The 27,998-nt window shown below is 42.8% G+C and overlaps 2 protein-coding genes across 6 annotated transcripts in view; one reads left to right on the forward strand and one right to left on the reverse strand.

Moving 5' to 3' along the window:
• The window catches only part of ZNF281 (zinc finger protein 281), a 42,243-nt gene extending 29,457 nt beyond the window's left edge, over nucleotides 1–12,786 (forward strand). Inside the window, 4 exon segments of the mRNA XM_029572840.1 lie at nucleotides 5,592–5,715; nucleotides 7,037–7,120; nucleotides 7,736–7,854; nucleotides 10,889–12,786. Coding sequence (XP_029428700.1) covers nucleotides 5,592–5,715; nucleotides 7,037–7,120; nucleotides 7,736–7,854; nucleotides 10,889–12,529 — 1,968 coding nt within the window. The 3' untranslated portion in view covers nucleotides 12,530–12,786.
• Nucleotides 12,787–21,892: 9,106 nt separating this feature from the next.
• Nucleotides 21,893–27,998, reverse strand: part of LOC115073630 (transmembrane protein C17orf113-like) — a 167,655-nt gene continuing 161,549 nt past the window's right edge. For all 5 annotated transcript variants that reach the window (XM_029572226.1, XM_029572230.1, XM_029572228.1 and 2 more), the window contains one exon: nucleotides 21,893–26,538. In XM_029572226.1, the coding sequence (XP_029428086.1) occupies nucleotides 26,314–26,538 (225 nt within the window). In that variant the 3' untranslated portion in view covers nucleotides 21,893–26,313. The remainder of the gene's footprint in view (nucleotides 26,539–27,998) is intronic.

Below are 27,998 nucleotides of genomic sequence, written 5' to 3' on the forward strand. Positions count from 1 at the left end.
CGGCAATGGCGATAGTGCAAGGATGTCTGAAGTCTCTTGCTGGGGTGAAAGGAGGGGAAGAGAAGAGCAGCTGGTCCAGCGGGAGTGTGTAACCCTCCTGCCGGGGCTTGGCGACACACTGGTGGAGCATCTCTGGCCTAGTGGTTAGAGCAGCAGTCTGAGAGTCCCTGACTTTCTCTATGACTGTGGGCAAATCACTTCAACCTCCACTGCCTCAGGTATAAACAGCTTGTAAGCCCTCTGTGCCTTCCTGCAACTCACCTTCAGCTTGAGTCTGAAAAGGGGAGAAATGGTATCTGAACAGCTTCAGGCGACATCTGCCATGGAAAAAGGGAGTAGATGCTTGGAACTCCATTCTGGAATGGGTGTTGCAAGTTAAAACGGTGACAGGCTTCAAAATGTTACGGGATAAATGCAGAGAGTCCTCGCTTGCAAAAGGTAAAAGATAATGGGAGCCTGATCCAGCGACACGGTAAAAAAGAAACACACTCAAAAGGCGACAAGGAACATTCATTTTAAAAACATTTATAGGCTGCCTATATCAACAGCTCTAGGCAGCTAACAAAACATTCAGAATATAAATAAACATTTAGAATTAGTTTTGCCCCGGCTCATCATAATTTTGATTGCTGCTTAAGTTTTTCAAAATATTTTTCCACTCCTGGCCATGCCTACAAACTCCACGGCTTTTGCCATCCTCCGTGCAGGTGCAAAGTTAGCAGATACTCTGTAAGCGCAGTGGGAATGCAGGCCTGAATTTTGAAAGAGAAACTCTTCAGGGAGTTTCCTTTGGAAATAAAGCCTGTGGGCCGTCTGCACCACATCCACTGTTTGTAACAGCTTTGAAAGCAAGTGCTGCTTGTGCAGTCGGGGATCCTCACTCGCTCACTCTGATGAAGGAAACGGAGCTTTTGAAAGCCAATCACGTGCGTCTAGTTGCAATACAGAAGGTCTCGTGGCCCACTTGTTTCGTGACTGGCAGAAGCTGGAGTACCTGGATCAGTCCCCGTCCCCCTACATGGCTGTGTCCTACTGCTGAACCATTGGGGTTGGCCCAGGCCGCTGTTTAAATCATTTTTTTTCCTCATATTAATTGCACTGCTACTGTTGCTTTCTTTTTATCGCCTCCCTAAATATGGAACAAGGATGCTCCTTTTGTCCTTAATGGAAAAATCACTCCCACTACACTGAGAAGGGGGTTGTGGGGACCTAGCTGATATGCCTTTTGGCTATTGCCTTTCATGTATATACTTTTTTTTTCCTCTTTTTAACCATGAATTTGCATTTAAAATAAAGCAAACATAACTAATATCTTAACCGTGTATAAAATGAAAATCTGATCTCATCTCTGATATTGTCAGCATGTCTTCCTACATGGGGGGGAGGGGGGAGGGGAACAGGATACAGGCGACAAGCAACACGAGCTCCAACATTTTTACAGTCGGGTACTGATACACAGACATAAGGGGAAAAGCGCAGGGCGGCTTCTACGGCCAGGTCCATAAGCAAAGCACACCAAGCGGCTCTGTCTGAGTTATCAGGAAGTAAGAATGTTGCTAGCAGTCATTTTCTTATGGGTTTGATTGTAAATATTACTACCCTTGTCTTAAGGCTTGGGGGGGTAACTGCCCAGAGCAGCAGTTAGTACCCTTGAGAGAGACCTGGAGGTAGCCTTTGCGGAGCGGCAGATACTAGCATATGAAGCTTGCCGGCCAGACTGATTGTTCCAAGCATAACCATGCACCTTGCATGCTATCCCTTTGCTATAGCAGAGTCACACTTTTCGAGCAGGACTGCTTTCCAGGGAGCAGGCAGTTTGTGAGAGGGACCGAAGGGAAGACTTGAGATCTGTTGCAGGGCACCCGCACTTAAGCCAGCACTGGATGTGCCGGAGCATTGCCCAGGAGAGTAGCAGCCCAGATCACGTTTGCTTTGCTCCTTTATTTCCTCCCCCCATGCTGGCTGGGAAGCAGTTGGACACTGTTATACTCCCTTTGCCAACCAGCTTGCTCCAGGTACCTGCTTGTCTGTTGCTTTCTTTTTCACCATTATTCCCAAGTCTCTTTCCTTTCTCCTGTAGTCCTAGTATCTTTTTCATTAACTTTTAATACACTTTTGGAAATGTGAAGGCTTCCACCTGTTATGCTTCTAATTGAGCTGGAAGACAAAGGAAGGAGGCAGAATTACTGGGCCCAGAAAGCCCAAACTTAAAAATGATTGTGGCTGGGCAGGCAGAACGTTCAAAAACTTTAAGCACGTTTTATCTTCTGAGGTACTAAAGAAGGAAAAAAGAGAGATCGCCAGTTGAGTTATCTAAATGTGTTTTCCAGGACTTTAGTTAGTCATCAGGCTGAAAGACCAGAGAGGCCCGTGGAGTCCCAACCCACTGACACAATGGTAGCACTAGGATTCATACTAATAACAGACAAACCGACACACAAAGCCGGACACACTCTTGATGCTAACGTTCATCAACCACAACTGCTTAGAACGTATTAAAACTGACTACACACAAATTCCTTGGTCAGACCACTTCCTAATTCAATCCAACATCAAATTCCTGAAACCACAAACAAAACAAAACTTAAAACTTATAGAATTTAAGTATCGACCACCTTGTAATATTGAAAAACTAAAAGACAAACTAGAAGAAAAATTTACAGATCTTGACTATAAAGACTGTAGTTCTGCAACGGAAGCATGGTTAGACACAACCAACAAAATTGCTGATGAAATAAACCCCATCAAATTAATAAGTAACAAAGAAACAAAACAAAAAATAATCCATGGCACAACGATAAGATAAGATACAAAAAGAAATCTCAGGAAAAAAGAATGGAGAAAATACAAAACAACTGAATAGCTAAATTCAGAAAACACCTAGCATTTTACAAACAAATAATTCTTGATGCTAAGCAAAAATACTACAGCAATAAAATAGAAAAGTTTGCTAATAACCCAAAAATTTTATTCACCATAGTATCGAATCTCACCAATGACAAGTTAGAATCACCTCAAAACCTAAGATGTAACGAAATAGCAAAATTCTTCAGTGACAAAATTACAAATTTAAAAACCAAAATACCAAACACCACCAAACAAGAAATCATAATGCAAAAAAGAGATGTTAAACAGTGGTCTTCATTTAATGAGATATCAGATCTGGAAGTAGAATCCATACTAAAAAAATTAAACCCTGCTCCTCATATAATAGACTCACTACCAACATTCGACATAAAAAAAGCAGCTGATAACAAAAACAGGGATCAGCTAGTGTCCAATATATTCCCACAAAAATAGCTAGCTCTGAACAATGCTACAAATCATGTTGGATAAAGATACTATTAAAAGGCCAACCTTTATTAAACAATTCTTTATGAGATTCAAATTTGTAAAAGTTTTTAAATTTTTTTATATGTTTTTATATAAGAGACAGAGACCTCAGAACTGGTAAAACAGGTTGATTAACCAAGTTTTTTTCAAACCAGTAGGTTCAATCATAAGTCTCTATATGTCTCTCTTTTCTGAATTTTTGTTAAAAATATTTTCACTCTTAGAAAAGAGTAATTTAATAGATAATTCAATCTTATTCAATTCCTCATACAGTGTGCCATGGACTGCTTCCGCAATGAGTTGCTTCAGTGATAGATAAACTTTTTTTATAGTTTCAACTATTTTGGCGGCAATGAATTTTATGGCTGCTGACCATCGCACTGTTTATGAAGATTTTATCAAGCACGACTACTGTAATGCACTGTTACTAGGACTTCCGAATACAACATTAAGACTACTTCAAATTCTACAAAACACAACAGCTAGTATACTAACTGGTAAAAGGAGGGACCACAACACGGAAACTCTAGCATAATTACACAGACTACAGTAAAAAGCCCTGTGTACAATATATAAATTAATACACGATGAAAAAGCAGACTGGCTGAACACAGCTCTAAGGGTACACGTCCCACATAGAAATCTAAGATCAGCTAACAAAGCACTCCTAACCATTCTCTCAGTAAGAACAGCGAGACTAACCCAAGTAAGAGAAAGGGCTCTATCCTTAGCAGGTTCTATTCTCTGGAACCCTATGCTATTAGAGATCAGATTACAAAGAAACCTCAAAACCTTTAAAGGGGAAAAAAAAAGTTTAAAAACCGGGCTTGTTAAACCAGCATTCTGCAGAGAATAGAAAGTATGCAGGCACAGGCAGAAGAACAGCAAGCACACAGTAATGCTCTCAACATATGCATTACATAAGGTATTTGTGTATCTCACAGTTAACTGAATAGTATTACGCAGAACATTTTTTATTTATTTATCAGGTTTTATATACCGTCATTCGGCTTCAACATAAAGCCATCATAATGGTTTACAAACATGGGAAGGTTACAAACATATTAAAATGAATGATAACAACGAGAGACATCTGATCGCTAAATTTTTAAATAGACCTAGCACTACGGACTGCACTAAGGGGTGCCCCTGTGGAGCGCGACGCCTGGTGGTACGGCGCAATTTAACGGTCCGGCACTGTCTTCATTGACGTCGGGGGGGGGGGGGGGTCTTCGGATCGGAGCACTCTCGCCGCTCCTTCCCAGTTCCTGATATCAGTTTTCTTTCTTTTCTTCTCATGGCTGTGAGGTAAGAGGTGTTGCAGGGTGCCTGGAGATGGTGGCTGGCCTCCCTGAGCGCGGGCGCCCGATGCTATGGCGCGATTTAACTTTACGCCTAGGTTTCTCTTACAGCTAGTTCTATTTTTTGATTGTTTTTGAGTGTGATTGGTGTATTGATTTAACATGTAAAGAAGTAACTTGCATGTATATATGGTCAAATCTAACTCACCCTTAAACAAGTTTTTCATTAGACATGATGTAACCGAACCCTTTGGCACTTGTTAGAACCATTGTGACACATTCACCTGCTGAATTTGTGCCTGTATGTAAACCGTTGTGATGGTAGATAACTTAACGACGGTATAGAAAAGATTTTAAATAAATAAATGATGAGAACCATGAATGTGTGCAAAGCCCATTAGGTATAAGCTCAAAAATCTCCTCAACCCCGTGAATTATAATAAAAGTTAGCAAGGAGCAGAAAATCGTCCCGCCTCAGCCCAGGCGGCAGAATCAGGCTCTGCCTGCCCTCCCCTCAGTCTGTAGTGCTCCCTCAGGGCAGGTGACGGAAAATATTATTGTAATCGGCTGTTTCTAAGCCAGTTTGGCTTTTGTGCCTTTTTTTGACCCTCCAGAGTGTGTTTCCAGCATCGCCTGGGCCCCCCCCCCCCCCGTGCCAAAAATGTGCGCGGAGACCAACTCATGAGAGCCGAAATGCGCCGGTCAGCAGAAGGAATTGACTTTGGATGGACACAAGAAGCAGAATTAAACGCACAGCAAAGTGTGTTGAATAACTCAGAGCTGTGAATTTTCCTTCCAAACACCGAGTCCGCTCAGGAGCGAGTTCTTAGTGCTCCAGTTCTGACCTAAGAGCGCTAAGCAGGCGTCAGTAAGGGGATCTTGATTTTCAGGATGTAGCATGTGCAGAGTGAATGTGTGTGGTTAACCAGGAGCCCCCTCTCTTTTTATTTCCTGCAGACGCTGGTGGGAGATGCGGAAGCTGCCAGTCTGTCACCAGGTCAGAAACCTCACCTCTGTGAACATTGTAATGCAACTTTCCGAAGCTCCTATCATCTCCGCAGACATGTTCTTATTCACACGGGTATGTCCGTAGTTCCAGGTCCGATTACAAGCCTTGCAGGGCTTTGCTCTAGTAGAGGATTTTATTGGACCTGCCTCTCCCTGTCAGTTACGGCCTCCAGAGGATTTTGTAATGTTTGGGTGTTTTTTAGGACAATAAAAATGGTTTATTTTGGGTTTTCTGCGTGACTGCCTGTCCACTTGTATTTCTGTGTTTTGGGGGGGGTGGTACCCCTCACCCCTAGCAAACCACCTCTCCTTGTTCCCCTCCCCCATTTGTTTGTAGCTGGTGGGGAGGGGAGATTGAGGGGGGGGGGTGTTTAATGTCTCCCACCCCCCAGCCACAGGCAGAAAGCAATGAGTATATGACTGCAGATGGCGGTGGGCAATTGAGGGGGTGTGTGGCCCCCAGCTTCACAATTCAGGCACACAAGACCCTTGCACCCCCTCTCACCATCCTGACACGCACAGCCACCCCTCCAGCCTCACAGAGCGACTACAAGACACACACATATGTACAGCTTCTGTAACGTGCCGGCCAGTCATGGCGTCATCAAATGTTGCCGTGCCATTTTAGATGGGGTTTTCTTGTGTGTGTGTGTGTGTGTGTGTGTGTGTGATGATCCTCTGTAGGCAGTGGCTCTGACAGCGAGAGAGATGCTCTCACCAGCAATTCCCACTTTTATATCAGGGGACAGAAAATCCCGAGAAAATAATTTGCATAAATTGTAGGGATGTGCATTCGTTTCATTCGTTTCGTATTACATGCTAATTAGATGTGCATTTGTTTCATTCATTTCATTTTACATTCTTGTATAGGAAACGAATGAAACGAATGCACATCCCTAATAAATTGTGCCAGGGAAAAGAAGGCAATGGTAAAGGCTCTGTCTTAAACTGTTTAATTAGAATTTCCTTAATTGCCGTCGCTTGTCATCTGTGAGTGCATCACTGTTTCTTGCAGAAAAATAAGAGAATGTTTACTTTTGAGGAATGAGAAATCCAGGTGTAAGATCGGTTTTCTTTTCCTGTCCTGGGCTACAGGCTCTTTTCTTTGAGTCAGCCTGAACATAGCAGTGTTCCTGGTTACGTATCTGCATACGCAGACATCTCTTTCCTTAGGGCATGCAGGATCTGACCAGTTTAATGCCTGAACTTGCTCATCATCCTATGCTTTAATGTTCTTAAAGTGTTCTCAGTACTGGAGCTGGAAAGGTAATTGCGGTGTTAAAAATACACATGGACATTTCTTTGGAGTGATCGCTATAATATTGGAAAGCAGCCTGCCGTGTGTTCCTGTTTCTGCTTTTGGGTAAGAGAATTCATTATCGACTCTTCTTTAGGTGAGCGTCCATTTCAGTGCAGCCAATGTAGCATGAGCTTCATCCAGAAGTACCTTCTCCAGCGGCACGAGAAGATACACAGTGGTGAGTCCTGTACCAGCCGTGTCCAAGAGCACAGAAGCCTGCACAAAAAATACAGTCAAACGTGTGTGGTGTTTTGTTTTGTTTTTTGTAAATTTATCGCCATAAGAGTCTGTGATTTTGAAAGCCGTGTCTGTCTGAAAAGTAAGTCTTTATTTAAAAAAAAATAAAGAAATAAAAATGTGAGCATGCTCGTTTCAGCAGCGCCTGCATATGGAAACTTGGCTTCTGATTCTCTTGCAGGAAGGCAGAATGACAGTGCCTTCTGTAGGAGTATTGCATTAATCACTGGAAAAGTGCGCTGGATGGGGTACACAGTTTTCAGAGGTGGGCGCCATGTACTCCTGCCCTCCCCTCCTGCTTTTGAGGGTGCTGGATGGCAGGAGCACATAGTGCATTTCCGTCCTGCTCTCACCCTCCTCCTCTCTCTCTCCCTGCATTCTCAGTAATCCTGGCCTGACGGAGAGGCGAGCTGCTCGGGTCACTGGCTATCTTTGGCCTCTCATGGCTGCTTTAGGAGACAGGCTAGGCATTTGTCTTCAGCTCGAGGGGGGCCCTCATGTTATGTCTGTTTCTTTTTATGCTACCCTGCTATGGAAATTTGTGCTTCCTTTAAAGGGGAAAAGCCATTTAGCTGTGATCAGTGTAATATGAAGTTTATCCAGAAGTACCATATGGAGAGACACAAAAGGACGCACAGTGGAGAAAAGCCATATAAATGTGATACCTGTCAGCAGGTAAGGGAATTTTATTTATTTATTTTAAGTTATTTCACAGATTTCAGTCAAGCACCATCTTGAAAAGTAAATAAGACAAGCAATAAATAATGGCAATTCCAAACATGAAAAAAAAATCAAGAAACATAGCTAAAGTTGTCCCTTATGTAGCCCACAAACAGAGGATCCAAGAGAGAATTTCTGAGGGAAAGGTACCTAGAGGGCAGACTAATATCAAAGGCAGGGTTAATGCGTAGCATCAAGAACCTAGTTGCTCGTATGGCTTGCGATTAACAGGCAAGGTTTTACTTGCTTTTTTGAATCTAAGGCAAGTCTTAACTGTCAAAAAAAACCCAAACATATTTCACCTTCTCAAAACTCCCTGCACATTTGTAGGGATCACAAGAAACATTACTGTACCTAGGGCTTCGAGCTCTAGGCACGTTCCAAGGAAAATCTTTCTTCCTGCCCAGGGAACTTTACATGGAGAAGGCTCGGACCTTTTGATTCATAAGCAGCTCTTGCTTTTTTTTGTTTTTTAAAGAAACAAACGCATCGCCACATTGAGGTCTTGTTCAAAAACAAGACACAATGAGGGTTGCTTTGTTTGTCTCTCTGATTTCTACAAAAAAAAAACAAACCCTGCAAGTCCAAACTGTCATTGTGGAGCCCTCTTGTGTTCCTGCTCTTCTCATAGGCATGATAGAGTCTGTGCTGGTATAGTGAGTGTATTTTTCGGGTATTTTTTTTTTTTTTAGCTTTGAGGCAGGTGAAATTTAATGTGGTCAAATACCAACTGATGCAAACAGGGAAGAATCATCCTGCCTGTGCGGGCAATTTTCAAACCGTATACGGGAGTGAATTGGCTTTCTGGGATTTGCGCTCTCCCTCAGTGTGGCCGAAAGCGTGCATGCCCCAGGGCGGGCATACTTTCAGCGACTTTTAGAGGCAGCTTTATCAGTGGAAGGAAATAATGTGCATAGATTGCCTAGTCAACCCTGTGCATGTTTATTTTACCTGCACAGAAGGCAGGCCCAAATGTCTGCAGTGGCAAGTTTGACACTGGTACAAAGTTCAGGGATTAAGCGCCTGCCAATTTTGTCCCAGTAGTGGGCAGTTTGCAAGCAACTTCCTAAATATGCACATCGCTGGGGCCGCCATTGGTACCCGCTCAAGAAAAGGCCGCTGGAGTCGTTGAAATTCTCAGCCGTGTGCACACCAGCAATCAAAAAAGCAAATGGAATCTTACAACTGATTCCAGAAGGAATAGCAAACAGGAAGGGGCATTGTAATGCCTCTCTGAATTCATAGGTGTATTTATTTATTTTATTTATTTAACATTTTTCTATACCGTCGTTTGGTGGGAACAGTCACAACGGTTTACATTAAGGCACATAAAATGAGGCTAACGTATCTTAAGTTACATAGGTGCCATTTTAGGGTCGGTAACAAAGTTTGTAAATGATATTAATTGGTAAGTGTAATGAGTCATTTCCAATTCACATTTTAACAGTTTATGCAGTTCTGGTCACCCTATCTCAACAAGAGAGGACAGAACTAGAAAAGGCACAGACAAGGGCACAAATCTGGTGAAGGGTAATGAAACGGCTCCTCAGGCTTAAGAGGTGACTGGGAGGCATGTGTGATAGAAGAAGATAAAATCATAAGTGCTGTGAACTGTTCATAAGCTGCGGTAGGAATATAGGTACAACACGCAGTACCAATGATAACACAGACCCCACCCTTAGAAGCAAGAATAGAATCCAAGGCTAAACGATTCTGTTGAGCAGTAATTGCAGTTGCTCTGAGCTCAGTATTGATAATATTAAGACCTGCAGTAGTTAAATTAACAAACTGCATAAACTGATAACGGATAGTCTGAATCCACTTGGCATTTGCAGCAGCTTGAACACCAGGTGTCAGCCAAGAAGCAAAGAACAATTCAGTTCTACTAAACAGTTTAAATTCATCAGGTACATCAGTTGGAGTAAGATAAGCAGAACGACGTACACGTTTTGAAAACATAGAAGGTGAAAATATAGAAAGGGGAGAAATAAACACAGGAGCAGCTAAAATCACCATAGCACAAGTACCACGCCATCGAAATGGAAGAAACTGATAGACAGAAATACCACAGAACAAATAATAGGGGATGTTTATTTACTCTTTCAGATAGTACTGGGGCTCGAGAACATTCCCTCAAACTAACTGATCGCATATTTCAAAACACACTTAAGAGAGGTTTTTTCCACTTACCACACCGTTAAGCTGTGGAAATTATTGCTGAAGGATGGCTGTCCAGGCCTGTGGTGTGGCTGGATTTAAAAAGGTTTCCCTAAGGTTTTGGAGGACAGGTCCATTAACAAGCATTAGCCTGGTAGGCTAGGGGAAGGGATCTCCTCGTTAGGATCTATTGAGTGCGCCTTCCAGTTAACCCTGCTTGGCCAGCTTAGGAGACAGGATGCTGGGCTCAATGGCCCACTGATCTTCCCAGCATAACGTTGTCTGTGTTCTAGTTCTAGAAAATGTCTCCCTCAGGCAAATTGCTCCTCCCTGTTTACTGTAGTTCAGTTAATAAAGGTGGTCCGTGCAGTGTAATGGTGCATATTCTTCATAAGCTTAATTCCTTGAAACGGAATATAGCTTTTATGTTCCATGGCAGGGAAGTAAGCACTTAAAACAATAAGTTTTTAGTTGTAAGTTACTTTGATACTGTGAGGTCCATATTTACAAGCATTTATCCGGCTAATATGAAGATTTGGGCACTTATCTAGCTAGAATTTAGGCAGATAAGTTAGGGGCATTCCGGGTGTGTAAGTGGGAGGAACTGAGCTTGCTGGATAGCTTTATCTCACTGTTTCTGGTCGGCCCATGCAGCTGTCCTTATATCTTCAGCGGCACAGCCGCACTGCTGAATATATCCAGCTAAGTTAGCTAGGTAAGTTTATCTGACTGACTAGCCAAGCCTCACAGCAGCTGAATATGGACCTCAGTGTGTTTTGGAAATGTTATTTCTGTGAACTGGTCACTGATGATGTGCCTTTTTTATTGACAGTATTTTTCAAGAACTGATAGATTATTGAAGCACAAGCGAACATGTGGTGAAGCCATAGGAAAAGTAGGTGCTGTCATGGATCCTGGGTCATCCAACCCCAACAGCATGGATCACTTGTCCGGTAGCTTGGAGTTACCTCATGGAATTACAAGTTCCTCTGGAAGAAGGAAAAGTAAATCCAAAAACGCAGCAATGGAAAGTAAGGAACACAAATCAGGAAACACAATGAGTGAGACCGCAATAGCACCCAGCCTCATTCTGCCAAATTACTCAGTGGAGATTCCCATCGTGTCTTCCAGTAGCGGCCTACTTGGCAGTGGCACGGAGGAATTGAACGCGAGGGTGCCAAAGCTACTCTTCAAAAAGGTAAATCGGAAAAATATAGAGAAAACTGAACTTAACATGGCATCGGTGCCAGGAGTCTCTGGGCAAAAGGTCTCGGCGAAACCAAGCAGTTCTCTGGAAATGGCCAGTGCCAGCGTAGAGGCTATCGGCCTTCTTCAAAGCACAGATGGGAAGCAAGGCCACACAAGTAGCAATTATGACGATGCCATGCAGTTCCTGAAGAAGCGACGCTATTTGCAAGCTGCCAGCAGTAATAGTGCCTATGGAGTGAATGTAGGACACATGGTCTCCCAGCAGTCTGTCATTCAGTCCGCTGTTGCCAGTGTTATGGATGGGGAATCCCCGTTGGCCCTCATCGATTCCTCTCCTCTGAATACGGAGATAAAGTCCTGCCACGACAAATCTGGCATTCCCGACGAAGTGCTGCAGAGTCTTTTGGACCACTACGCCCACAAGGCAGAGGGCCAGCATGAGGTTCATTTCAGCCTGAACGAGCACCATGTGGACTTGCACGGCTCAGGAGAAAATTCCGAGTTGGTTCAGGAAGAGAACGTGTGCTCAGATTCGCAGTCCCCTCCGAATGACAAAGTGAACATGTTACACGAGTACTCCAAATACCTCCAGCAAGCTTTAGAGCGAACAAGCCATAGTGCTAGTTTTCCTCTAGGACCTAGTTTACAGTTTGTTAGTTTGTCTTCAACGCTCTCTAACCATACTTTGTTTCCAGAGAAGCAAATATACACTACAACTCCTCTGGAGTGTGGTTTCAGCCAATCTGTTACCTCTGTCTTGCCAGCCACGTTGCCAAAATCCCATTTTGGGATGTTGGTGGGTCCTCAGCCCAGCTTTTCCTTATCGCCCTTGGAGGCAGGGCACCAGCAGTTGACGCCTTCACAGGAGTTAGCTGATCAGCTTGATGCACAGAAAAACTTAGAGCCTTCATCGAACTACCAGATTGCATCTCAGGAACTGACCAGCCACAAGGAGCAGCAGAAGAATTTGGAGACAGCTTCCAGCTTTCAGCTTGCAGCTCAGGAGCTAGGTAGCCGGCTAGACCACCAGAAGGACATGGGGCTGAGAGCCACCTACCAGATTGAGAACTTTGCACAAGCATTCGGTTCTCAGTTCAAGGCGAGCAGCAGGGTGCCAATGGCCTTTAACACTAACTCTAACGGAGACGCAGAGCATAGAATACGGACTTCGGTGTCAGAATTCTCAGGGTACGCAAACATGTCCGATATGAGTGAGCCAGGTAGTACAAGAGTAAAGACATCAACCAGCCAGAGTTACAGGTGAGGTCCCAGGCCAGGCTTGATGTCTTTCAATGTCATTTTGTTACATTTCTTATTTTAAATTTGTTTTATTTTGATAACACTGCCATTTTGGAATGTTTCTTACACAATCCTGTTAAATGTAATGTACCTGACGCCCTTCCAATGCAACCTTTTTGTATTTAGTTGTTAATATTAGACTGTTGATAGGTTAGTTTGTATTATGAATTTTAATCAAAATAGGTAGGTGTAAAAAAAAAAAAAATAAATACATAAAACGACGACTGAGAATTTTTCATTCAAGTGATAAATGTTTTAGAAAAGACATTGCGCTTGTAGATTGTCAGGGAATAGCCCTCAAGTGAAAATGCAAAACAAATCAAAACTTTAAAAACCTTAATTCCTTGGCACTAAGGATTATTGCAATTTCTTTATTCTCAGGAAAGTTTAAAAAAAAACACCTCACTGGGCGCCATTTCTCTTGAAGCAGTGTAGTTAGATTGTTAGCCACCAGGGGGCAGGAATGAGTCATTGAATGAGGACCAGCTCTGAAGTCTTACCACAGTAGAGTGGATTAAGGCATGATCTCTTGAGATGCTCACAGCGTAATGAATGGCCTGGTCCTAATGCTTCCCCTCCCCCCACCAACCTCTGTCACTCTCCATCTATGGCAAACTTTCACTTTTGGTCTTCCAGACACCACTAAGTTCAGATTTGCTGGAAAACTGTTCTCTCGGACCTAAGGTCCCATGTTCAGAGCAATAGCTTTAATGCAGGTGAGGGAACAGACCCTTTGAGATTATGTATATATGGATTTGCTTTGATATACCTCATTTAACTCTTCAAGCAAAACAAAAAAACAAAAGTATTTGCGTCTTGACTATGTAGTCAAATTGTAATAAAAAAAAAATGGACACTGTACACGCTGGTACACTTTTGTCATAGATGCAGTTTTCCTAATGCTGTGGAATTGCAAATCAAGCAAGCTGTTATGGTGTACTGTTAAATTTAAGTATTATGATGTTTGTCAGTAAATTGTCTGTGGAAAATTGTCTAATTGTATAATTATTCTCATTAGCTGAAATGCAACTCCTTTTAATACAAGTGATCCGGGGTTTTCTGCACAAGACACGCTTGGGATCAGTTTGATGGTAATGGCTTCTTTTGCTGTAGCCTGTATTTTGCCTAAACATCTACATTGTTTTCTCAATTACAGGAAGCGTTTCCAGTTGGCAAGGCAGTTTGAACTAGTCCTACCCATGTTCTGACTAGCTGCTGCCGTTGTTGGGGAGATGGACTTGGCGCAGAAGCTTGCATTGATTTTTATGGCCAAGTCGTCGGGTCACAGACCTCACATTTTAGCAGGCATCGGTTGTACATGGGGGGTATGAACGAGCAGCAAAGTCTTAATTGGGGGGGGGGGGGGGGGGGGAGGGGAGGGGCGGAGTTGGGAAAGCCACATCAGCTCGGTCTTCCGCAGTTGACCTCAGGGGTGTAACTGCACCATCATAAATATGGCTCCTTCCCTCCTCCTGCCTGTTAGAGCTGTTGTAATTCAAGTACACTCCAGCTACTGCCTCTCATGTGCAAGGAAGTGCTTGTGCTTTGGTGCTCTACTTGGTGGGAAAAAAGATGCAATAAAGCCAAATTGTCATCTTTGCTTGTGATTGCAAGCGTTCTGTGTTTTTAGCAGATTTTCCTGCTTCAGAAATTGTAGACCATGCCTCGATACGCTGTATGAACTCACATGTTTGAAGAGAGCTCTCTCAAAATGCTGGCTATCTAAGCTGCAGATCCCATGGCTGCCCCCACTCCTTTCCCTGCATGCACCTGCCCAGACAGTGTCTCATCCCAAGCATGGATTTTGCCAGTCTGTTCACTGCCGTTCCTAAGATCAGTGCGCCCTGACCTGCAGCAGGTACTACAGTAGTCCTTAGAACCGTGCAGACCTGCGTTCTTTTCATGTTTGATCCTATTAGCATGTGTAGAAGGTTTCACCTTTCATGGGTGCAGGAAGGCTTGCTTATTTATGAGAGCTTTGTTTGAAGAGGTCGGCTGTGCAAGTGGAGCAGTCAACCTGGAGAAGTGCTCTCTGAGCTAACTGCAACGTTAACAAACTCCTCTTCAGTTTAAGGGAAGACTTGGGAAGCAGCAGTTTATTGCCCTTGCTGGTGGGATAGTGCGTTATAACTCGGGAACTTGGTTAGAGAATAACGACTGAAAACAGTTGTACATAAAGCTTGTAAGCAAAGGAGCTCAATTCTCGAATCTGTTCATTTTTCATTAACTCACTGCGTACGCAAGAAAGGAAGGGCAAAATCGGCAGGAAGTCTGGTTTTGAGGAGTACACTGTGTATGTACATTACACATCTGCTCTTAGCCAGTTTCCCCATGTACTGCTGCCCGGTGCTGAGGGAGTTGCTCTGACTCCACGATAGGAGAAGAGGAGGAAAATCTGGCATAATTTAACAGCAAAAGAAAGCCTCGTTTCCCTTGACAAGAATGTCTCATCAGAGACCGCTACTAAACATCTCTGAAGTCTTGCCATTATTTTTCACGAGGTGTGAGGGAGGAGGGCCAGGCTCTTTCTAAAGTGTTGCCTTTCTCAACAGAAATGCAGGACATTTGACCAGATCTGTAATATTTTATATCATCCAGTGTTCCATAGTATTTATTTGGTAGAAAATGACAGCAGATGAGGACCATAAAGCCAACAGAATATAGATGGTTGAAGACTTCCAGCTAGCATCCTTTTTAATGAAGGAGTTCATCCCATCTTGTCACAGGATGTGGGCTCGTTTACACACTTTTTCTTTGCAGAGTAGTTTTCAGATGGTTTATGGTTGGAATTTGGTTTTTACTGTGTCAGTTCTGGAATGGGTACTGTTAGGTTATATCTAAAAACAGAATATTTTGATGTTTTCTGAGTGGCTTGGACTGCACCTTATTCATCATCTTTCACCTCCTCCCCCACAGGAAGAGCTTTGGAGTTTCTGGTATAAGTTTTGGCCATTATTGTAAGTGGTAATGTCTGTTTTTGAAAGCGAACTTCTGATGTCAGAGACTAAAAAATAGTGCTCTAGAAATCAAGTGTATTCTGGTCATCTAGTCAAAGTGATTGTATTCCTATGATGTGGTTTTGTCGTCAGACAAGTCTAATCAATTTGGGTGATCAAGGGCGAGAGCTAGAATATATTTGGATTTCAGCAAGGCCTTTGACATGGTTTGCATAGGCAACTATAGATAAACCGAATGCCCTAGGTATGAGCCTTAAGGTGCCCTAGGTATGAGCCTTAATGTTTCTGGCTTAGAAACTGAGTGAGAGGTGACAGAGTAATGGTATACGTTCACGCCGAGGAAATGGGAGGGTTACCAGTGATGTGCTGCAGGGATCTGTCTTCAGTTCTCTTCAACATGCTTCTTGGTAATATTGCAGAAAGGCTATCGGAAAGGTTTGCCTTTTGGCAGATGGTAGTCTTCAACAGGGTGGAAACCTTGGAAGGTGTGGGAAATGAGGAGGGAGCTAGTAAAGCTTGAGGAGTAAGGGTGGCCAACTCAGTTCTCGAGAGCCACAAACAGGCCGGGTTTTCGAGATATCCACAATGAATATGCATGAGAGAGATTTGCCTGCACTGCCTCCATTCCATACAAATCTATCTCATTCATTGTGGAGGTCTGGAGTCTGACAGCTAAGATTTAATGCTAAAACATGCAGGGTCATGCAGTTGGGTTGCAACAACCCGAGGGAGTACTACAATATAAAGGATGATGTTCTGTACATAAAATGAGCGGAACTGGGGGTGATCATTTTTGATTATCTTAATTAAGGTGGCCAAAAAGCTAAAGCAAGCAAAAGCTAGCCGAATGCTAGGGAGCATGTATAGCAGGAAAAAGGTGATATCTCTGGTGAGGCCTCATTTGAAGCACTATGTACAGATCTGGAAATCAGGCCTTGAAAAGGTTTAGTGAAGTATACGAGGACAGACAAAGATCTGGGGGAAAGGGGAGATTCGATAGTACCATTTAAATAATTCAAGGAATAAATGCACTGGATGTAGGCCTTTTACAACCGAAAGGAGGCTCTGAATCAGTGTCATAGGATGAGGGTGCAAGGAGGCAGAAGCTAGGTTGGTGGATGGATGGAACAGCCTCTGCAGAGGTGCTGGAGATGAGGACATTATCAGAATTCAAGCAAACATGGGATAAGCACAAAAGCTCTGAGAGATGGGAAGGGACTATATAACTGAGGAGGAGCTGTGGATGGGCCATACTGGCTTGCTCTTCCGTCAGATTTGATTGTTGTTGTTTTGGTAACACTGGTTAATGGATCATTCTCCCTCTGGAGGTGTGTTTCACTGGGCTTGAATGTAATGGATGAATTCTGATAGGTTGTGTGTTCTTTTGAGGGTTGACTGCCATTTCCTGTTCTTCCAGTGATTGTTTTTTGGATTCACATTTTGTTGCACAATGGTCATGAGCCTGGTACAAGTTACAGATGTTCCCTAAACCCCCCTCCCCGCCTTTTTCTGGTCATCACTTTTTTCTTTTTTTCACTTGACAGCCAGGGTGTAGCTCAGATAATATCTGCACCCTGTGCCATTTGTCAAAAGGGAATTTGTAGCCTGCTTTTTCCTGCTCTGGTGTGTAAACTTTCAGATCAGATCGCTGAGAATGCAAATTTTCTTCCCAGTTTGAAACTTAGTTACCAGTAGCTGAAAAGACCAAATTTCGTTGTTCATTTTATTTACTCAATGTATTTACCTGCCCCTGCAAAAGTACTGCAGGGTGAGTACAGTAAAACAATTAAAATAAAACAAACTAGATGAACATATGCATCATAATATATTCTCAAACACCTTGAAACAAATTCACTCATTCTGTCCAGCTTAGACTGCTGTAATGTTTTATTTCATGGTCAACTCAACTCAAACATGTTCAAAATATAGCTGCCAAGATGATTTTTGGAAACTCTGTTTGATCATGTCACGCCTCTCTGAACTGCATTGGCATCCCCTATCTCTCCGAATTCAATTCAAGATTGGATGCTTGACCTCGGGGAGTACCCTCTTATCTCTCCATCCTTATCACTCCTCACTTTGCTGTCCTTCCCGCAAGAACTACTAGTGCTTCCCTCCATTAGAGAAATTTGCTTCGAGAAAACTGGTTTCCGGGTTTTCCTTCTTTACCCCCAGGTCTTTGGAATGCCCTTCTACTCTCCATTCATCTTGAACAGGACTGTTGAAAATTTGGAAAAACCTTTAAGGCCTTTCTTTTTTTTCCTCCAAAGCATTTCCATCTTGAGTTATCAGACTTTTATCAACTTGAGTTTGTTCCTTAATTATTTTTAATTTTGTGATTTTTTTTTTTAATATTTTTAATTTATTGCTGCTATGTTTGCCTTTAATTCTGATTTATTGTATTTCATTTTATTATTAGGTATTTAGTTAATGTAACAGGTGTCTTGCAAAAAGTACATGAAAATGGTCCATATTAAATGGAGGTAAAGACAAACAAATTTATAATAACTTGGAATTATACACTCTTTATCACAACATTTATTGGAAAATCAGTCCCCTGGACATAGAAACATGTTTAGCTAGGGCTGGATTGGGAGGGAAGAGTCACATGGGAATATAAATAACAAACTGTTGAATGGATTCTCTACAAAAATAAAAGAAAATATCAGTTATATAAGGACCAAAATAATGTGGCCATATTAACAGAGGAGAAAACAAGACTACCTACCCCATGTGTAACAATTAACATGTAACAGTGCAGGCTCTCATAGCTAGCATAAGGGCATCTACAAGAAATATATATAGGGAAGTTAGATAATGTGACCACCATAAGCAAATGTCTTGGAGTGCGAGAATTAAAAATCAGTTGAATGCTGAAATAGGTGTGTGAATGGGACCAAATTAATAAGAACCAATAATCAATATAAAAGACTCCAACAATAAACTGCTTACCCGTAAGAGAAGAGGTAGAAGCAGGGTCAATTACTCAGGTATTCACAGAATAATGAACAGAGAAGACAGTGGAGCAGCAATATGTGCGGTACCACTGTACCAAGGGCAAATATGAAATCTGAAACTAAAGGACAAAGGCACGTTTGTGCGAGGAATAAATATATTTAAGAAATAAACAGGAGTGTAAATGCCAAGAACGGAGGGGTGATGAAAAATCAGAGCGCGTGCATGTGAAAAGGAGCCGCAAAATCAAGATGGGTGTGTTGAACAGACACCAAGGAAGTGCACAGAAGTCCACCTTTATGGAGAGTAGTCTGTTGTGAAAAGCGGAGGGTAACAACTAATGGAGTAGGTATATCTGGAATAAAACTCCAAAATTGCAAACTGATAAAAGTAAGGCTAGTCAAAGAAGTCAGAAGCACCCAATTGATCAAAATAGCTATGGGTGATAATGGATTAATAAGTATTAAAGGAAAAAGCGCTGCATCCATAATTATAATGGACATATAGAGGTTACAGAACTCAAAGAGTATCAACAGGAACGTCTTGCGATGAAAACTGCCAAAGAAGAAAATGTGAGAATTAAGAAGGGGCTAATCCAGACAATGTAAAAACCCTGTTGGAAGTGATGAGCGATGCAACCAGTAGCTTGGAGTGTGGATTTATTCCTTAAACTAAACAGAATGGGAGCTCTAGGTATCGACAAGAAATTGCTGTATTTAAGAGTATTGTAAGGAGAAAGAAGGTGAAGAAAATTACAGCAAACATGGTTAAGCCATAACAATCGTGTGACTGTAAAAAGGCTTGAGTACGAACCTTGAGAATTATTGATGAAAAAAGTTCACAAGCGGTTGAATTACAGCTGAAACTGGTACGTTGTCAAGCAAGGACTGCCACAGCTATTCAAAGCAAGCAGTAAGGGCTAGCATCGTCCAATTTAAAAGAAAAAAGAGCATGAAAAATAGGGGGCATAGCCAAACCAATGACGTCAAGAGCCTGAGAAAGAGAAGGAAGGCAACAGTGGTAGATGAGTGGCTGCACAAGAGCCAAAAATGTAACCTGACTGAATGAAATGAGTAAAGCATGGATATAAGTGTGAGGAAAAGGATTTTGGAATAGAGATATTAAATTTAAACATTAATGATTAAAACCCCAACTCCATCCCTCCTCCTCCTCCTCTGCCCTCGACAATGTGACCTGCAGTTTCATGAGGCTCGAGTTTGTTTTATTTTGCTACCTCTGTGAGTGATTCCCCAGCTGGTGCAGCATGGGGGCTGGAATTTGATTTGTTTTCTGGCTCCTTGTGTAAACCTTAGTGCCTGCTCTTCCCACTGGTCCGGTTAAAACTGCTGCAGTAATCCCACGTGTTGTGGCTCTGCGCATGTTTCTGCTGCTGGGGCCTACCCTACCACTGTGGTGAGATCCATGTACATGCCCTGTCATGCTGAAGTGATTACGTATAACTCCATATAGTTTTGTAATATATATAGAGAGAAAAGTCTGTCACACCGTTGTGTCTGTTTGGCCAGCAGGTGGAAGGTACACTGTGTAAAGACAGTTTGCTCTGGCTGCAAAGCCCTGTCTTTCAGCTCCCACACCCAAAGGCACAGGCACGCAGACACACGTTCCCACACACAAGCACAACTGCTACCTCCCAAAGGCACATGCATAGGTACAGTCAGAGTCCCCCCCCCCAAACACAAGCTGTTATAGACCAGATGAGCTGGGCAATGCCTGCAACTTTTCACTAGTTTTTGAAATGTTATTTTAACAGCTATAGGGTCACTCCTCCCTTTTTCCTATCCTGTCCTTTCTGAATAATTCTACCCTCCCTTGCCTATAAGTGGGCTTGCTTTGTGATGCACTTGAGATCTATCTGCTCTGCCAGGCAGAAAGCTCCTGCACCATAGTATAGCAGGCTGTGGCCAACCATGAGCCCAATTTTATTTATTTATTTTACATTCTAACAAAGTCACGACATTGCAGCCTAACTGTCATGCACTTTAGATCTGCTTTTGATTTTCTTGTCCTCAGTTCTGTTTATTGTAGGCCATTCCCTGCTGCTCTATATGCGTATCTGACTTTAGTAGCCCCTTTGTGTACTGTAAGGCCATTGGGCACCATGCTCTCTAAGCCCCCACAACCTGGCTGGCACAGTCATGCTCCTTGGCTGAGAGGTGCAGACCTTGGCTCCGCTTGGAGTGCAGTAGAAGAGTTTCTGGGTACCCAGGAGTAGACATTACTATAGAATAATAGCCAGGCACTCAGCCTATAGTAACTGAATGTAACCCGCTTCGCTGTACGCTTTGAAATGCCGAAACACGGAATATAAAAATCTAAATAAATCCTGGGGGATGTGGATGCTGCAGCAGCACCACCAGCCTAAGACTCCAGCGTTTTTGCTCAGGAATAAAACTTAGATCTCCTGAAAGACAGGAAATGTTTCCAGCTGGCAAGGCAGTTTTGAAATAGTCCTCTTCATGTTGTGACTCGCTGCTGCTGCTGTTGGGGAAATGGACTCAGCACAGAAATTACTGCTTACCTGATAATTTTCTTTTCCTTAATGCAGACAGATGGATTCAGAACCAGTGGGTTATGCACCTCTACCGGCAGATGGAGATGAAGCAAACTGCACAGTATCCTGCAGTGACATCAGCCTGCCGGTATTCTCTTCAAAAGCTAACTATTGACAGACTAGCAAAACCTTGATTAATAACAGACAACCATGTCAGTACTCAGCCAACAGGAAACACTGAACTCAGGCAAAGAATGTATGACCACTAAGCTAGGGACTGGATGAACACTTACCAGTTACACAACAGCTCGGCAAATGACAACAGGGGGAGACAATCTAACCTCCACCCATGAAACTGCCCGAGCCCTAACCTGAGTAGATAACTGCTTCTCAGCAGCCACGACTACCTCCTTAATCCAGTGAGCTGTTGTAGCCTGTGAAGCCAGCTCCACCATGAAGGACAAACAGATGATCCATCTTATGGAAAGGTTTAGAAACCTCCAGATACCTCACAACATTCTCTAAACATTTGAAACAATCCCCAGTAGGGAAATGCACATCCACCATCTTCTGGAGCCTGAGAATATTGATAGGTTGATGTTACAGCAGGAATATGTGTATTGTGACATCAGTTTGCTCAGTCTCCATCCACTGGTAGAGGTGCATAACCCACTGGTCCGGAATCCATCGGTCTGGGTGCTGGGAAACTACTTTTTCTGACCCAACTTTGAAACCTGGCCTAGGGGTTGAATCTCTCTGCTCTAGAACACATTGGGCTTGTTCCTGGTGCTGTAGACCTGTCCTCCACCCAAGAAATTCGTTTTTAAAGTAGGCTTCTAATTCTATGATCATTAAAAGAAAAGAATAAACATAGAAAAGTGAAATCTTTGATGTATTTTTTTTATTTAGTAAGTAACATGATAAAGTCATGAAAATTACTTATCAAAATAGTTCTCTTACATCTATAATTGGACAAAATATTTGGTGAATATTGCAGGGGGGATTACCTTCAAAGTCTATTTATTTTATTGTAACAGTCATTTTGATATCCAGAGAACTGTTAATAATGGGGTATGCATGGGTGAACATGGACCTGTCCGTCTAATCCAGTTTGATGGTTGAGATGGTGCACTTCTGGGTCAAAGGTGAGACTAGTATCTGAAGTTTACACAGTCACAGTAACATGCTGATGAATAAGGACTAGTTACCCCTGTGTACACTTCTCTAGCTTATGGTCTTTCCCACTGCTCAGAAAACGTGTAATCCACAGACCTTAGCATTTACCATCCAGCAAAAAATGCTTTGGTGCCATTGAAATTCTCAGCTCTGTACGTGGCAATAGGCAAATAGAATGCTAGGGATTATTCAGAAATGAAGAGTTGATAAAATTGAGAATGTGAAGATCTATGGTGCAAGAACTGGGTGCGGTTCTGGACACCCAAACTCAGAAAATATGTATTAGAACTAGAAAAGGTACAGAGAAGGGGATGGAATGATGCCCTTTAAATGTTTCAGGCTAGAATTTCTCATCTTGCAGACTATAAGAGCAGGGCTTCCCAAACCTGGCCTAGGGACCCCACAGCCAGTGGTATTTTCAAACTATCCATGATGAATATGCATGAGAAATTTGCATTTCATGGAGATTTTGTATATGCAAATTTATCTCATGCATATTCATTGTGGATAGCCTGAAAATCTGATTGGCTGTGGGGTCCCCAGGACAGGTTTGTATAGCCCTGGGAGTGGATTATGACATGAGCGGTGTGAAACAGGTTAATAGGGAATGGTTATTCACTCTTTCAAACAGTGCTAGGATGAGGGGAGCCACAAACAGGCCTTGTTTTCAGGATATCCTCACTGAATATGCATGCTCTGACTCCATTGTATGCAAATCTCTCTCATGCATATTCAGTGTGGATATCCTGTAAACCAAGCCTGTTTGTGGCCTTTAAGGCCTGGAGCTGGCCACCTTGGACTAGGAGATACCCCCCGAAGCTAACAGGCTGCAGCTTTAAAACACATTCATGCTACCTTGCTTTCCTCCAGTACCATGGTCATGCTGCACTTTGCCATTGTGCAGAAAGCAAGTAGGTGAAGAAACCCAGTCCCTGTTTGATGTAGTCAGCACTACAATGAGAACGTGGCTTTTGTTGACTTGTGCAGCAGAAAGCAAACAGCTTGATTTTTTTTGCCCAGGCAGGTAGGTTTTGTAATAGCTGAGGGTAGTGCACCACCATTTTACACATGGGAGACTGTGGTGCTAGTTAGAGGAAAATTGTTTTCCTAGTGTGTACCAGATGGACTCAGGACCAATGGTATATGTAGTGCTGACATCAGATTGAAATTTGGCTCCGTCTCCAACTGCTGTCAGGAGCAGACTGTACCCATTGGTCCTGAGTCCATCTGTCTACACTAAGGCAAACGAAATTATCAGGTAAGTAATTTCTACATTTCATAACCCCTGATGACGGCATTAATTGCACTTTATTTACAAATGGAAGAATAGAAGGCCATGCGGTCGGCAGGTGTGTCTGCTAAGTATATTTTGTATGTATATGAATGTTTTTAAGTTCATTATCAAATTAATGTGCAAACGTTTGTCAAGTAAAAAGGGGTAAATGATCTCAGTTTTGGTGCTTCCTTTATGATTCTGGCTCTAGCCCATTGCAGCTGGAAGATGGCAGATGATCTTTTCAGATTTCTGATACCACTTTTTAATTTAAGTGACCATTTTTATCGTGCTGCACCTTGGAGTTGGTGAGTCATTTATACATCATGTGAATGTGGCACTGAGAAAACATGGCATCAGGGCCAGAGCAGCCATTGGGCAAACTAGGTGGTCACCTAGAGTGCCCAAATTTTGGGGGTGGCAAAGTCCCACCAGCACAAGACCCAAAGTGCCAGTACTGCCAAAGAAAGGCACAGCATGCTGAAGCTGCCACCAATGGGTAAGATGGGAGTGGGTGCATGACCAAGGAGTCCTGCGCCAGCCCTGCATGGCCGGAGACACATGGGAGGAACATATTTGAGAGAGAGAGAGTGAGATGGCTGCTTCTACCAGGTGAACATTTTAAAGGGAAACAATACCTCACCTCATAACCTGAAGCCTAATGCACAGCTCTTTAGCATGAAGCAAGTCAGCACGGCTAACACTTTGCCTACTCTACTTGTGTGATCCGTCTGTATCCAGTAGCCTTCAGTCCTCGAGGGCCGTAGTTCTGGTTGTATTGTCAGAATATCCCTGATGCCCATCCATGAGTGGGAGGTACATGCAGTTGAGACTGTGTGTGTGTGTGTGTGTAATTCTGTATCATGCCCCTCAGAGAGATTTTGAAAACCAACTCATTTGTGGACCTCGAGTACTGGCAGCTTGATCTAGGGTGATGCAACAGCCAACTACTAAAAGTGGCAGTGTCTCCAACCTCTCATTAAGGGATACATTTGCACAGTTTCATAGATCCCAAAATCTATGAAAATGATTGAGAAAAAATAGCATTGCACTGTATCAGCCCCAGCTCAGAATTTATTTTTTTTTGTCACCTCTGAGGAACAGGTGGCAAGAGGTCCCCATCAAGGAAGTCAACATTTCAGGAGCAAGAACAGAAACTTCAGTGAAGCTAGGCTTATGGTTAGGATATGCCCTCCTCTCTGTATTTTGTAGTGTTCTTACAAACACACAACCACCAGAGATTTGCTAGTATTGTTTCTCATGTTGTATGAAGTCTGCTTAAAATGAAAGTAGTCAAAAAATCCCATCTATAAATCCAGTAATTTAGTCTTTCTGCATCCGTTCATGGGAGAGGTTTGAAATAAGAGCCCAATCTTTTCTGGCTAACAAAATATGATCCAAGCATTAATTTGCAAAACCCCTGGGCCCTGTTTTGCACCTGCCACATTAAAGCAGGCATTTAAGCCTTTTAAAATAAAGTTTAAAGAGAAAGGTAAACCAAAATCTAACCCCGAAGCCCTAACACCGAGTCTGTGTGATTTTTATTTCTCACTCAGCCTTTGCCATCTGTCTGGGCACAATGAAGCTGATGGTAAGCTCAAACATCACAAAGCACCAGTGGAAACGCTGCAGTCCTACGTCTGTAGATCCACACAAGCTGTAGCACGTTGGGTTCTACTTTAGTTGGAGTTAAAGAATACAAGTAAAAGCAAGGCTTAAGACTATTATTTTGATATTTATCTAGCATTCTAAATCAGGTGCTTTCTGACAACTCACATACAGATACAAGGAAACCCTACAGCTGAAGCAATGTGAAATAGTGACTTGTCCAAGGTCACAACGAGTGGCAGAAGCACAATTTGAACCCAGGTTCCCAGTCCCTTATTCTAACCACTAGGTCACAAGCTCCCTCCTGTCAGAGAGAGGATAGAACCACAAAGTGGATCAACGCTCGCTAAAGGGAAGTTTAACTATTGAACCTTCATGTCATTTAGAGGCAGGATTACTAACGGTCAGCTTAGCCTGATCAAGAGCTAGCGCTATGTTTCCATGTTCAAAAACACCAGCACCACAGGAGGTGCAGGGGACATGTATCCACAGCCAGAAGCTAACATTTTTTATTTACAATTTTTAATATTCATAGGAGAATGGTATCACAGCCATTAGGTGCTAAAAGTTTATTCCACCGTCTCCCACCTACAGTGGGCTTTGAATAGTATCATTGCTGAACACCAGTTACCTAGTTTTATCAGGAAAAGAATTTTGTATTTCTGTTCCACCATGTTTGAGTCAGCTTTGCTGTAATGCAATAGTGATTGTGAGAAGAGCTTGTTTAAACCCCTGAGGAAGGCATTTTGAGATGCCAAAGCATGGACCATGTTGAGTTGGGCTAGTTTGTCAGCAGAAATATTCTTAGCCAAGCTTTTTGGTAGAATTATATTTATTTAATGTGGTTAATAAATTCTTATACATACAAAACAATTTTTTCATGATAAAAATAAGGAGCTTTGGTAAATGATTTGATAACTGGTGCTCAGCACTGAGACTTAATTGAAGCCCATTGTGGGCAGAATGCAGTGGATTAAGAACTTGGCACCTAATTGCTCTGATACCATTCTCCTATAACTAAGCATTGACAAGTATTAGAAACTGAAATTATATATATTTTTTAATCTTTTCTAGGTGGATATATGGCCCCTAACACATTTAGTGAATTTGACAATGTGGGGAGGTGCTGCTCTTTTTTTTTTGTATTATTGAGATTTTCCATTTTCAAAAAAGCAGGCATTTTTTTTTCTACTCAAGCCAAACAACTGCATGGTTCACTTTATCGCATTCCTGGTCATTGCAGATTGCATCTTGAACACGGCGGCTACTTAGTAGGGTGCAAACACGATGGGTGCTGACGTGGCTCGCAGAGGTGCAGGTGCCGTTCTGAACCATGCTGGTCCGAGAAGTGGAGCTTGGAATAGGGCAGTGGCTGTGCCTGGCCGGAGTGTCAGCGGGCTTGGCAGGGTGCAGATGGTGGCGGTGGGGAGAGGGCTTGGTAAGAATCTGGCTGCCAAGGTTCTGGTGAATTGCTTCTGCAAGGCCAGCTCTGCCTGCAGAAAAGAAGAAAGCACACAGCGTTAGGCTCAGGACACCAAAACGGGATTTAGAAACCATTCTGGGAGACAGAGATTTGTTGATTTCAGAGAATAAAAATATGCAAATCTTATGCCTTTTTTTCCTGTTTTTTTCTGCTCTTTAGGTTTTCCAATTCAATTAAAACCAGCCCCTGTTGAGCTATTTATTTCTTATTTATTACATGCCATTCTAGTGCTAATGCACAGCATGTTACTACAAAAATTCACATAAACCTTTATATATAATCATCCTAACGGCTTCCCCATTCCCCACCAAATTTATTAAATCTACTTTTCCCACTTAGCTTAGCCATTGCAACAAAAGTCAACCAAGGGGCCACAGAGTGTGGCTCCCGCCAGATGATAGTAATGCAGAACAGGAGTCTGGCCATTCGGTTTCACCACGGCACAATGGCTGGGCCTCCTTCCTGGCAGGAGGTCTCTGCACCATGCCCAGTCTCAACCAGTATTAAGCCACTAGCTGGCCTTCAGATCCCATATATAAGGGCCTACATATCTTGGAAAAGTTATGTGATCACTCTAGTTGACTTGTTTTTGAGACAGTTCCTGCTTTGAATGACGCAATATGCGATTCACTTTGTGTCTATGCATGAGCTGAATTATCAATTGTATGAAATTTGAGGCATCTTCATGATATCGAATGTGGCGGAAGAAACATGCTAGCCCTGTTCAGCCCAAGGCGTTCGCGCAAAGTAAAAGCATGAAACAAAAAATGTTTGCCCATATGACAATTCCCAAATATCCCCCTGGGTACATTTCTATAACAGGAGTGTTGCATGATGTGAAGCTAGAGCAAGCAGCTTGCTTGCAGTACCCATGCTTCCTCCCTGAAACTGTCTGCTTTTACAGCAAAACTTGCTAGCGAAGCTGTAAAGAAATCAGTACATGACTTATGGAGAGAGCAGTTGGAGACACAGCATTTTAATGGCAGAAAGTCGACTTTTGGCAAAACAGGCCCTATACGTAGAGAGTGCTTGGTTTTCTCCAGAACACATCATTAAGAATATTCCAGTAATCGGAGGTGCCCAGGGAGTGGCCTGGATCCATCCCCCAAAAGGGTGGGTCATCAGCTAAGGAGTATAAACAGTGACTCCATGAGGCACTGGCAGGAGAAAAAGGCGGTTGCTGGCTAGAGGTGGCTCGATGGCTGTGCTCTTCCTTGGGCTCTTCTCTTCTGCAAACAGCAAAGGACCCAACTCTCAGGCAATAGGGAGAAGATTTGTTCTGGTCAAGCCTGCCTTCTGTGAGTAATTTTGGGAAACAAGAAGGATGCTGTCCCATTTCTTTCAGGTGCAAAGAGTCCAAGGCCTTTATGGGGTAAGAAGAGATTGCAGTATTCCTGACACTGGGGCTGTGTGTGTGGGGGTTTTAGATTTTAAAGAACTCTTGTTTCCGGCTTTGATTTTTGTAATCTG

This window comes from Rhinatrema bivittatum, chromosome 12, assembly GCF_901001135.1.
Source record: "Rhinatrema bivittatum chromosome 12, aRhiBiv1.1, whole genome shotgun sequence".
In the NCBI taxonomy this organism is placed as follows: Eukaryota; Metazoa; Chordata; class Amphibia; order Gymnophiona; family Rhinatrematidae; genus Rhinatrema; species Rhinatrema bivittatum.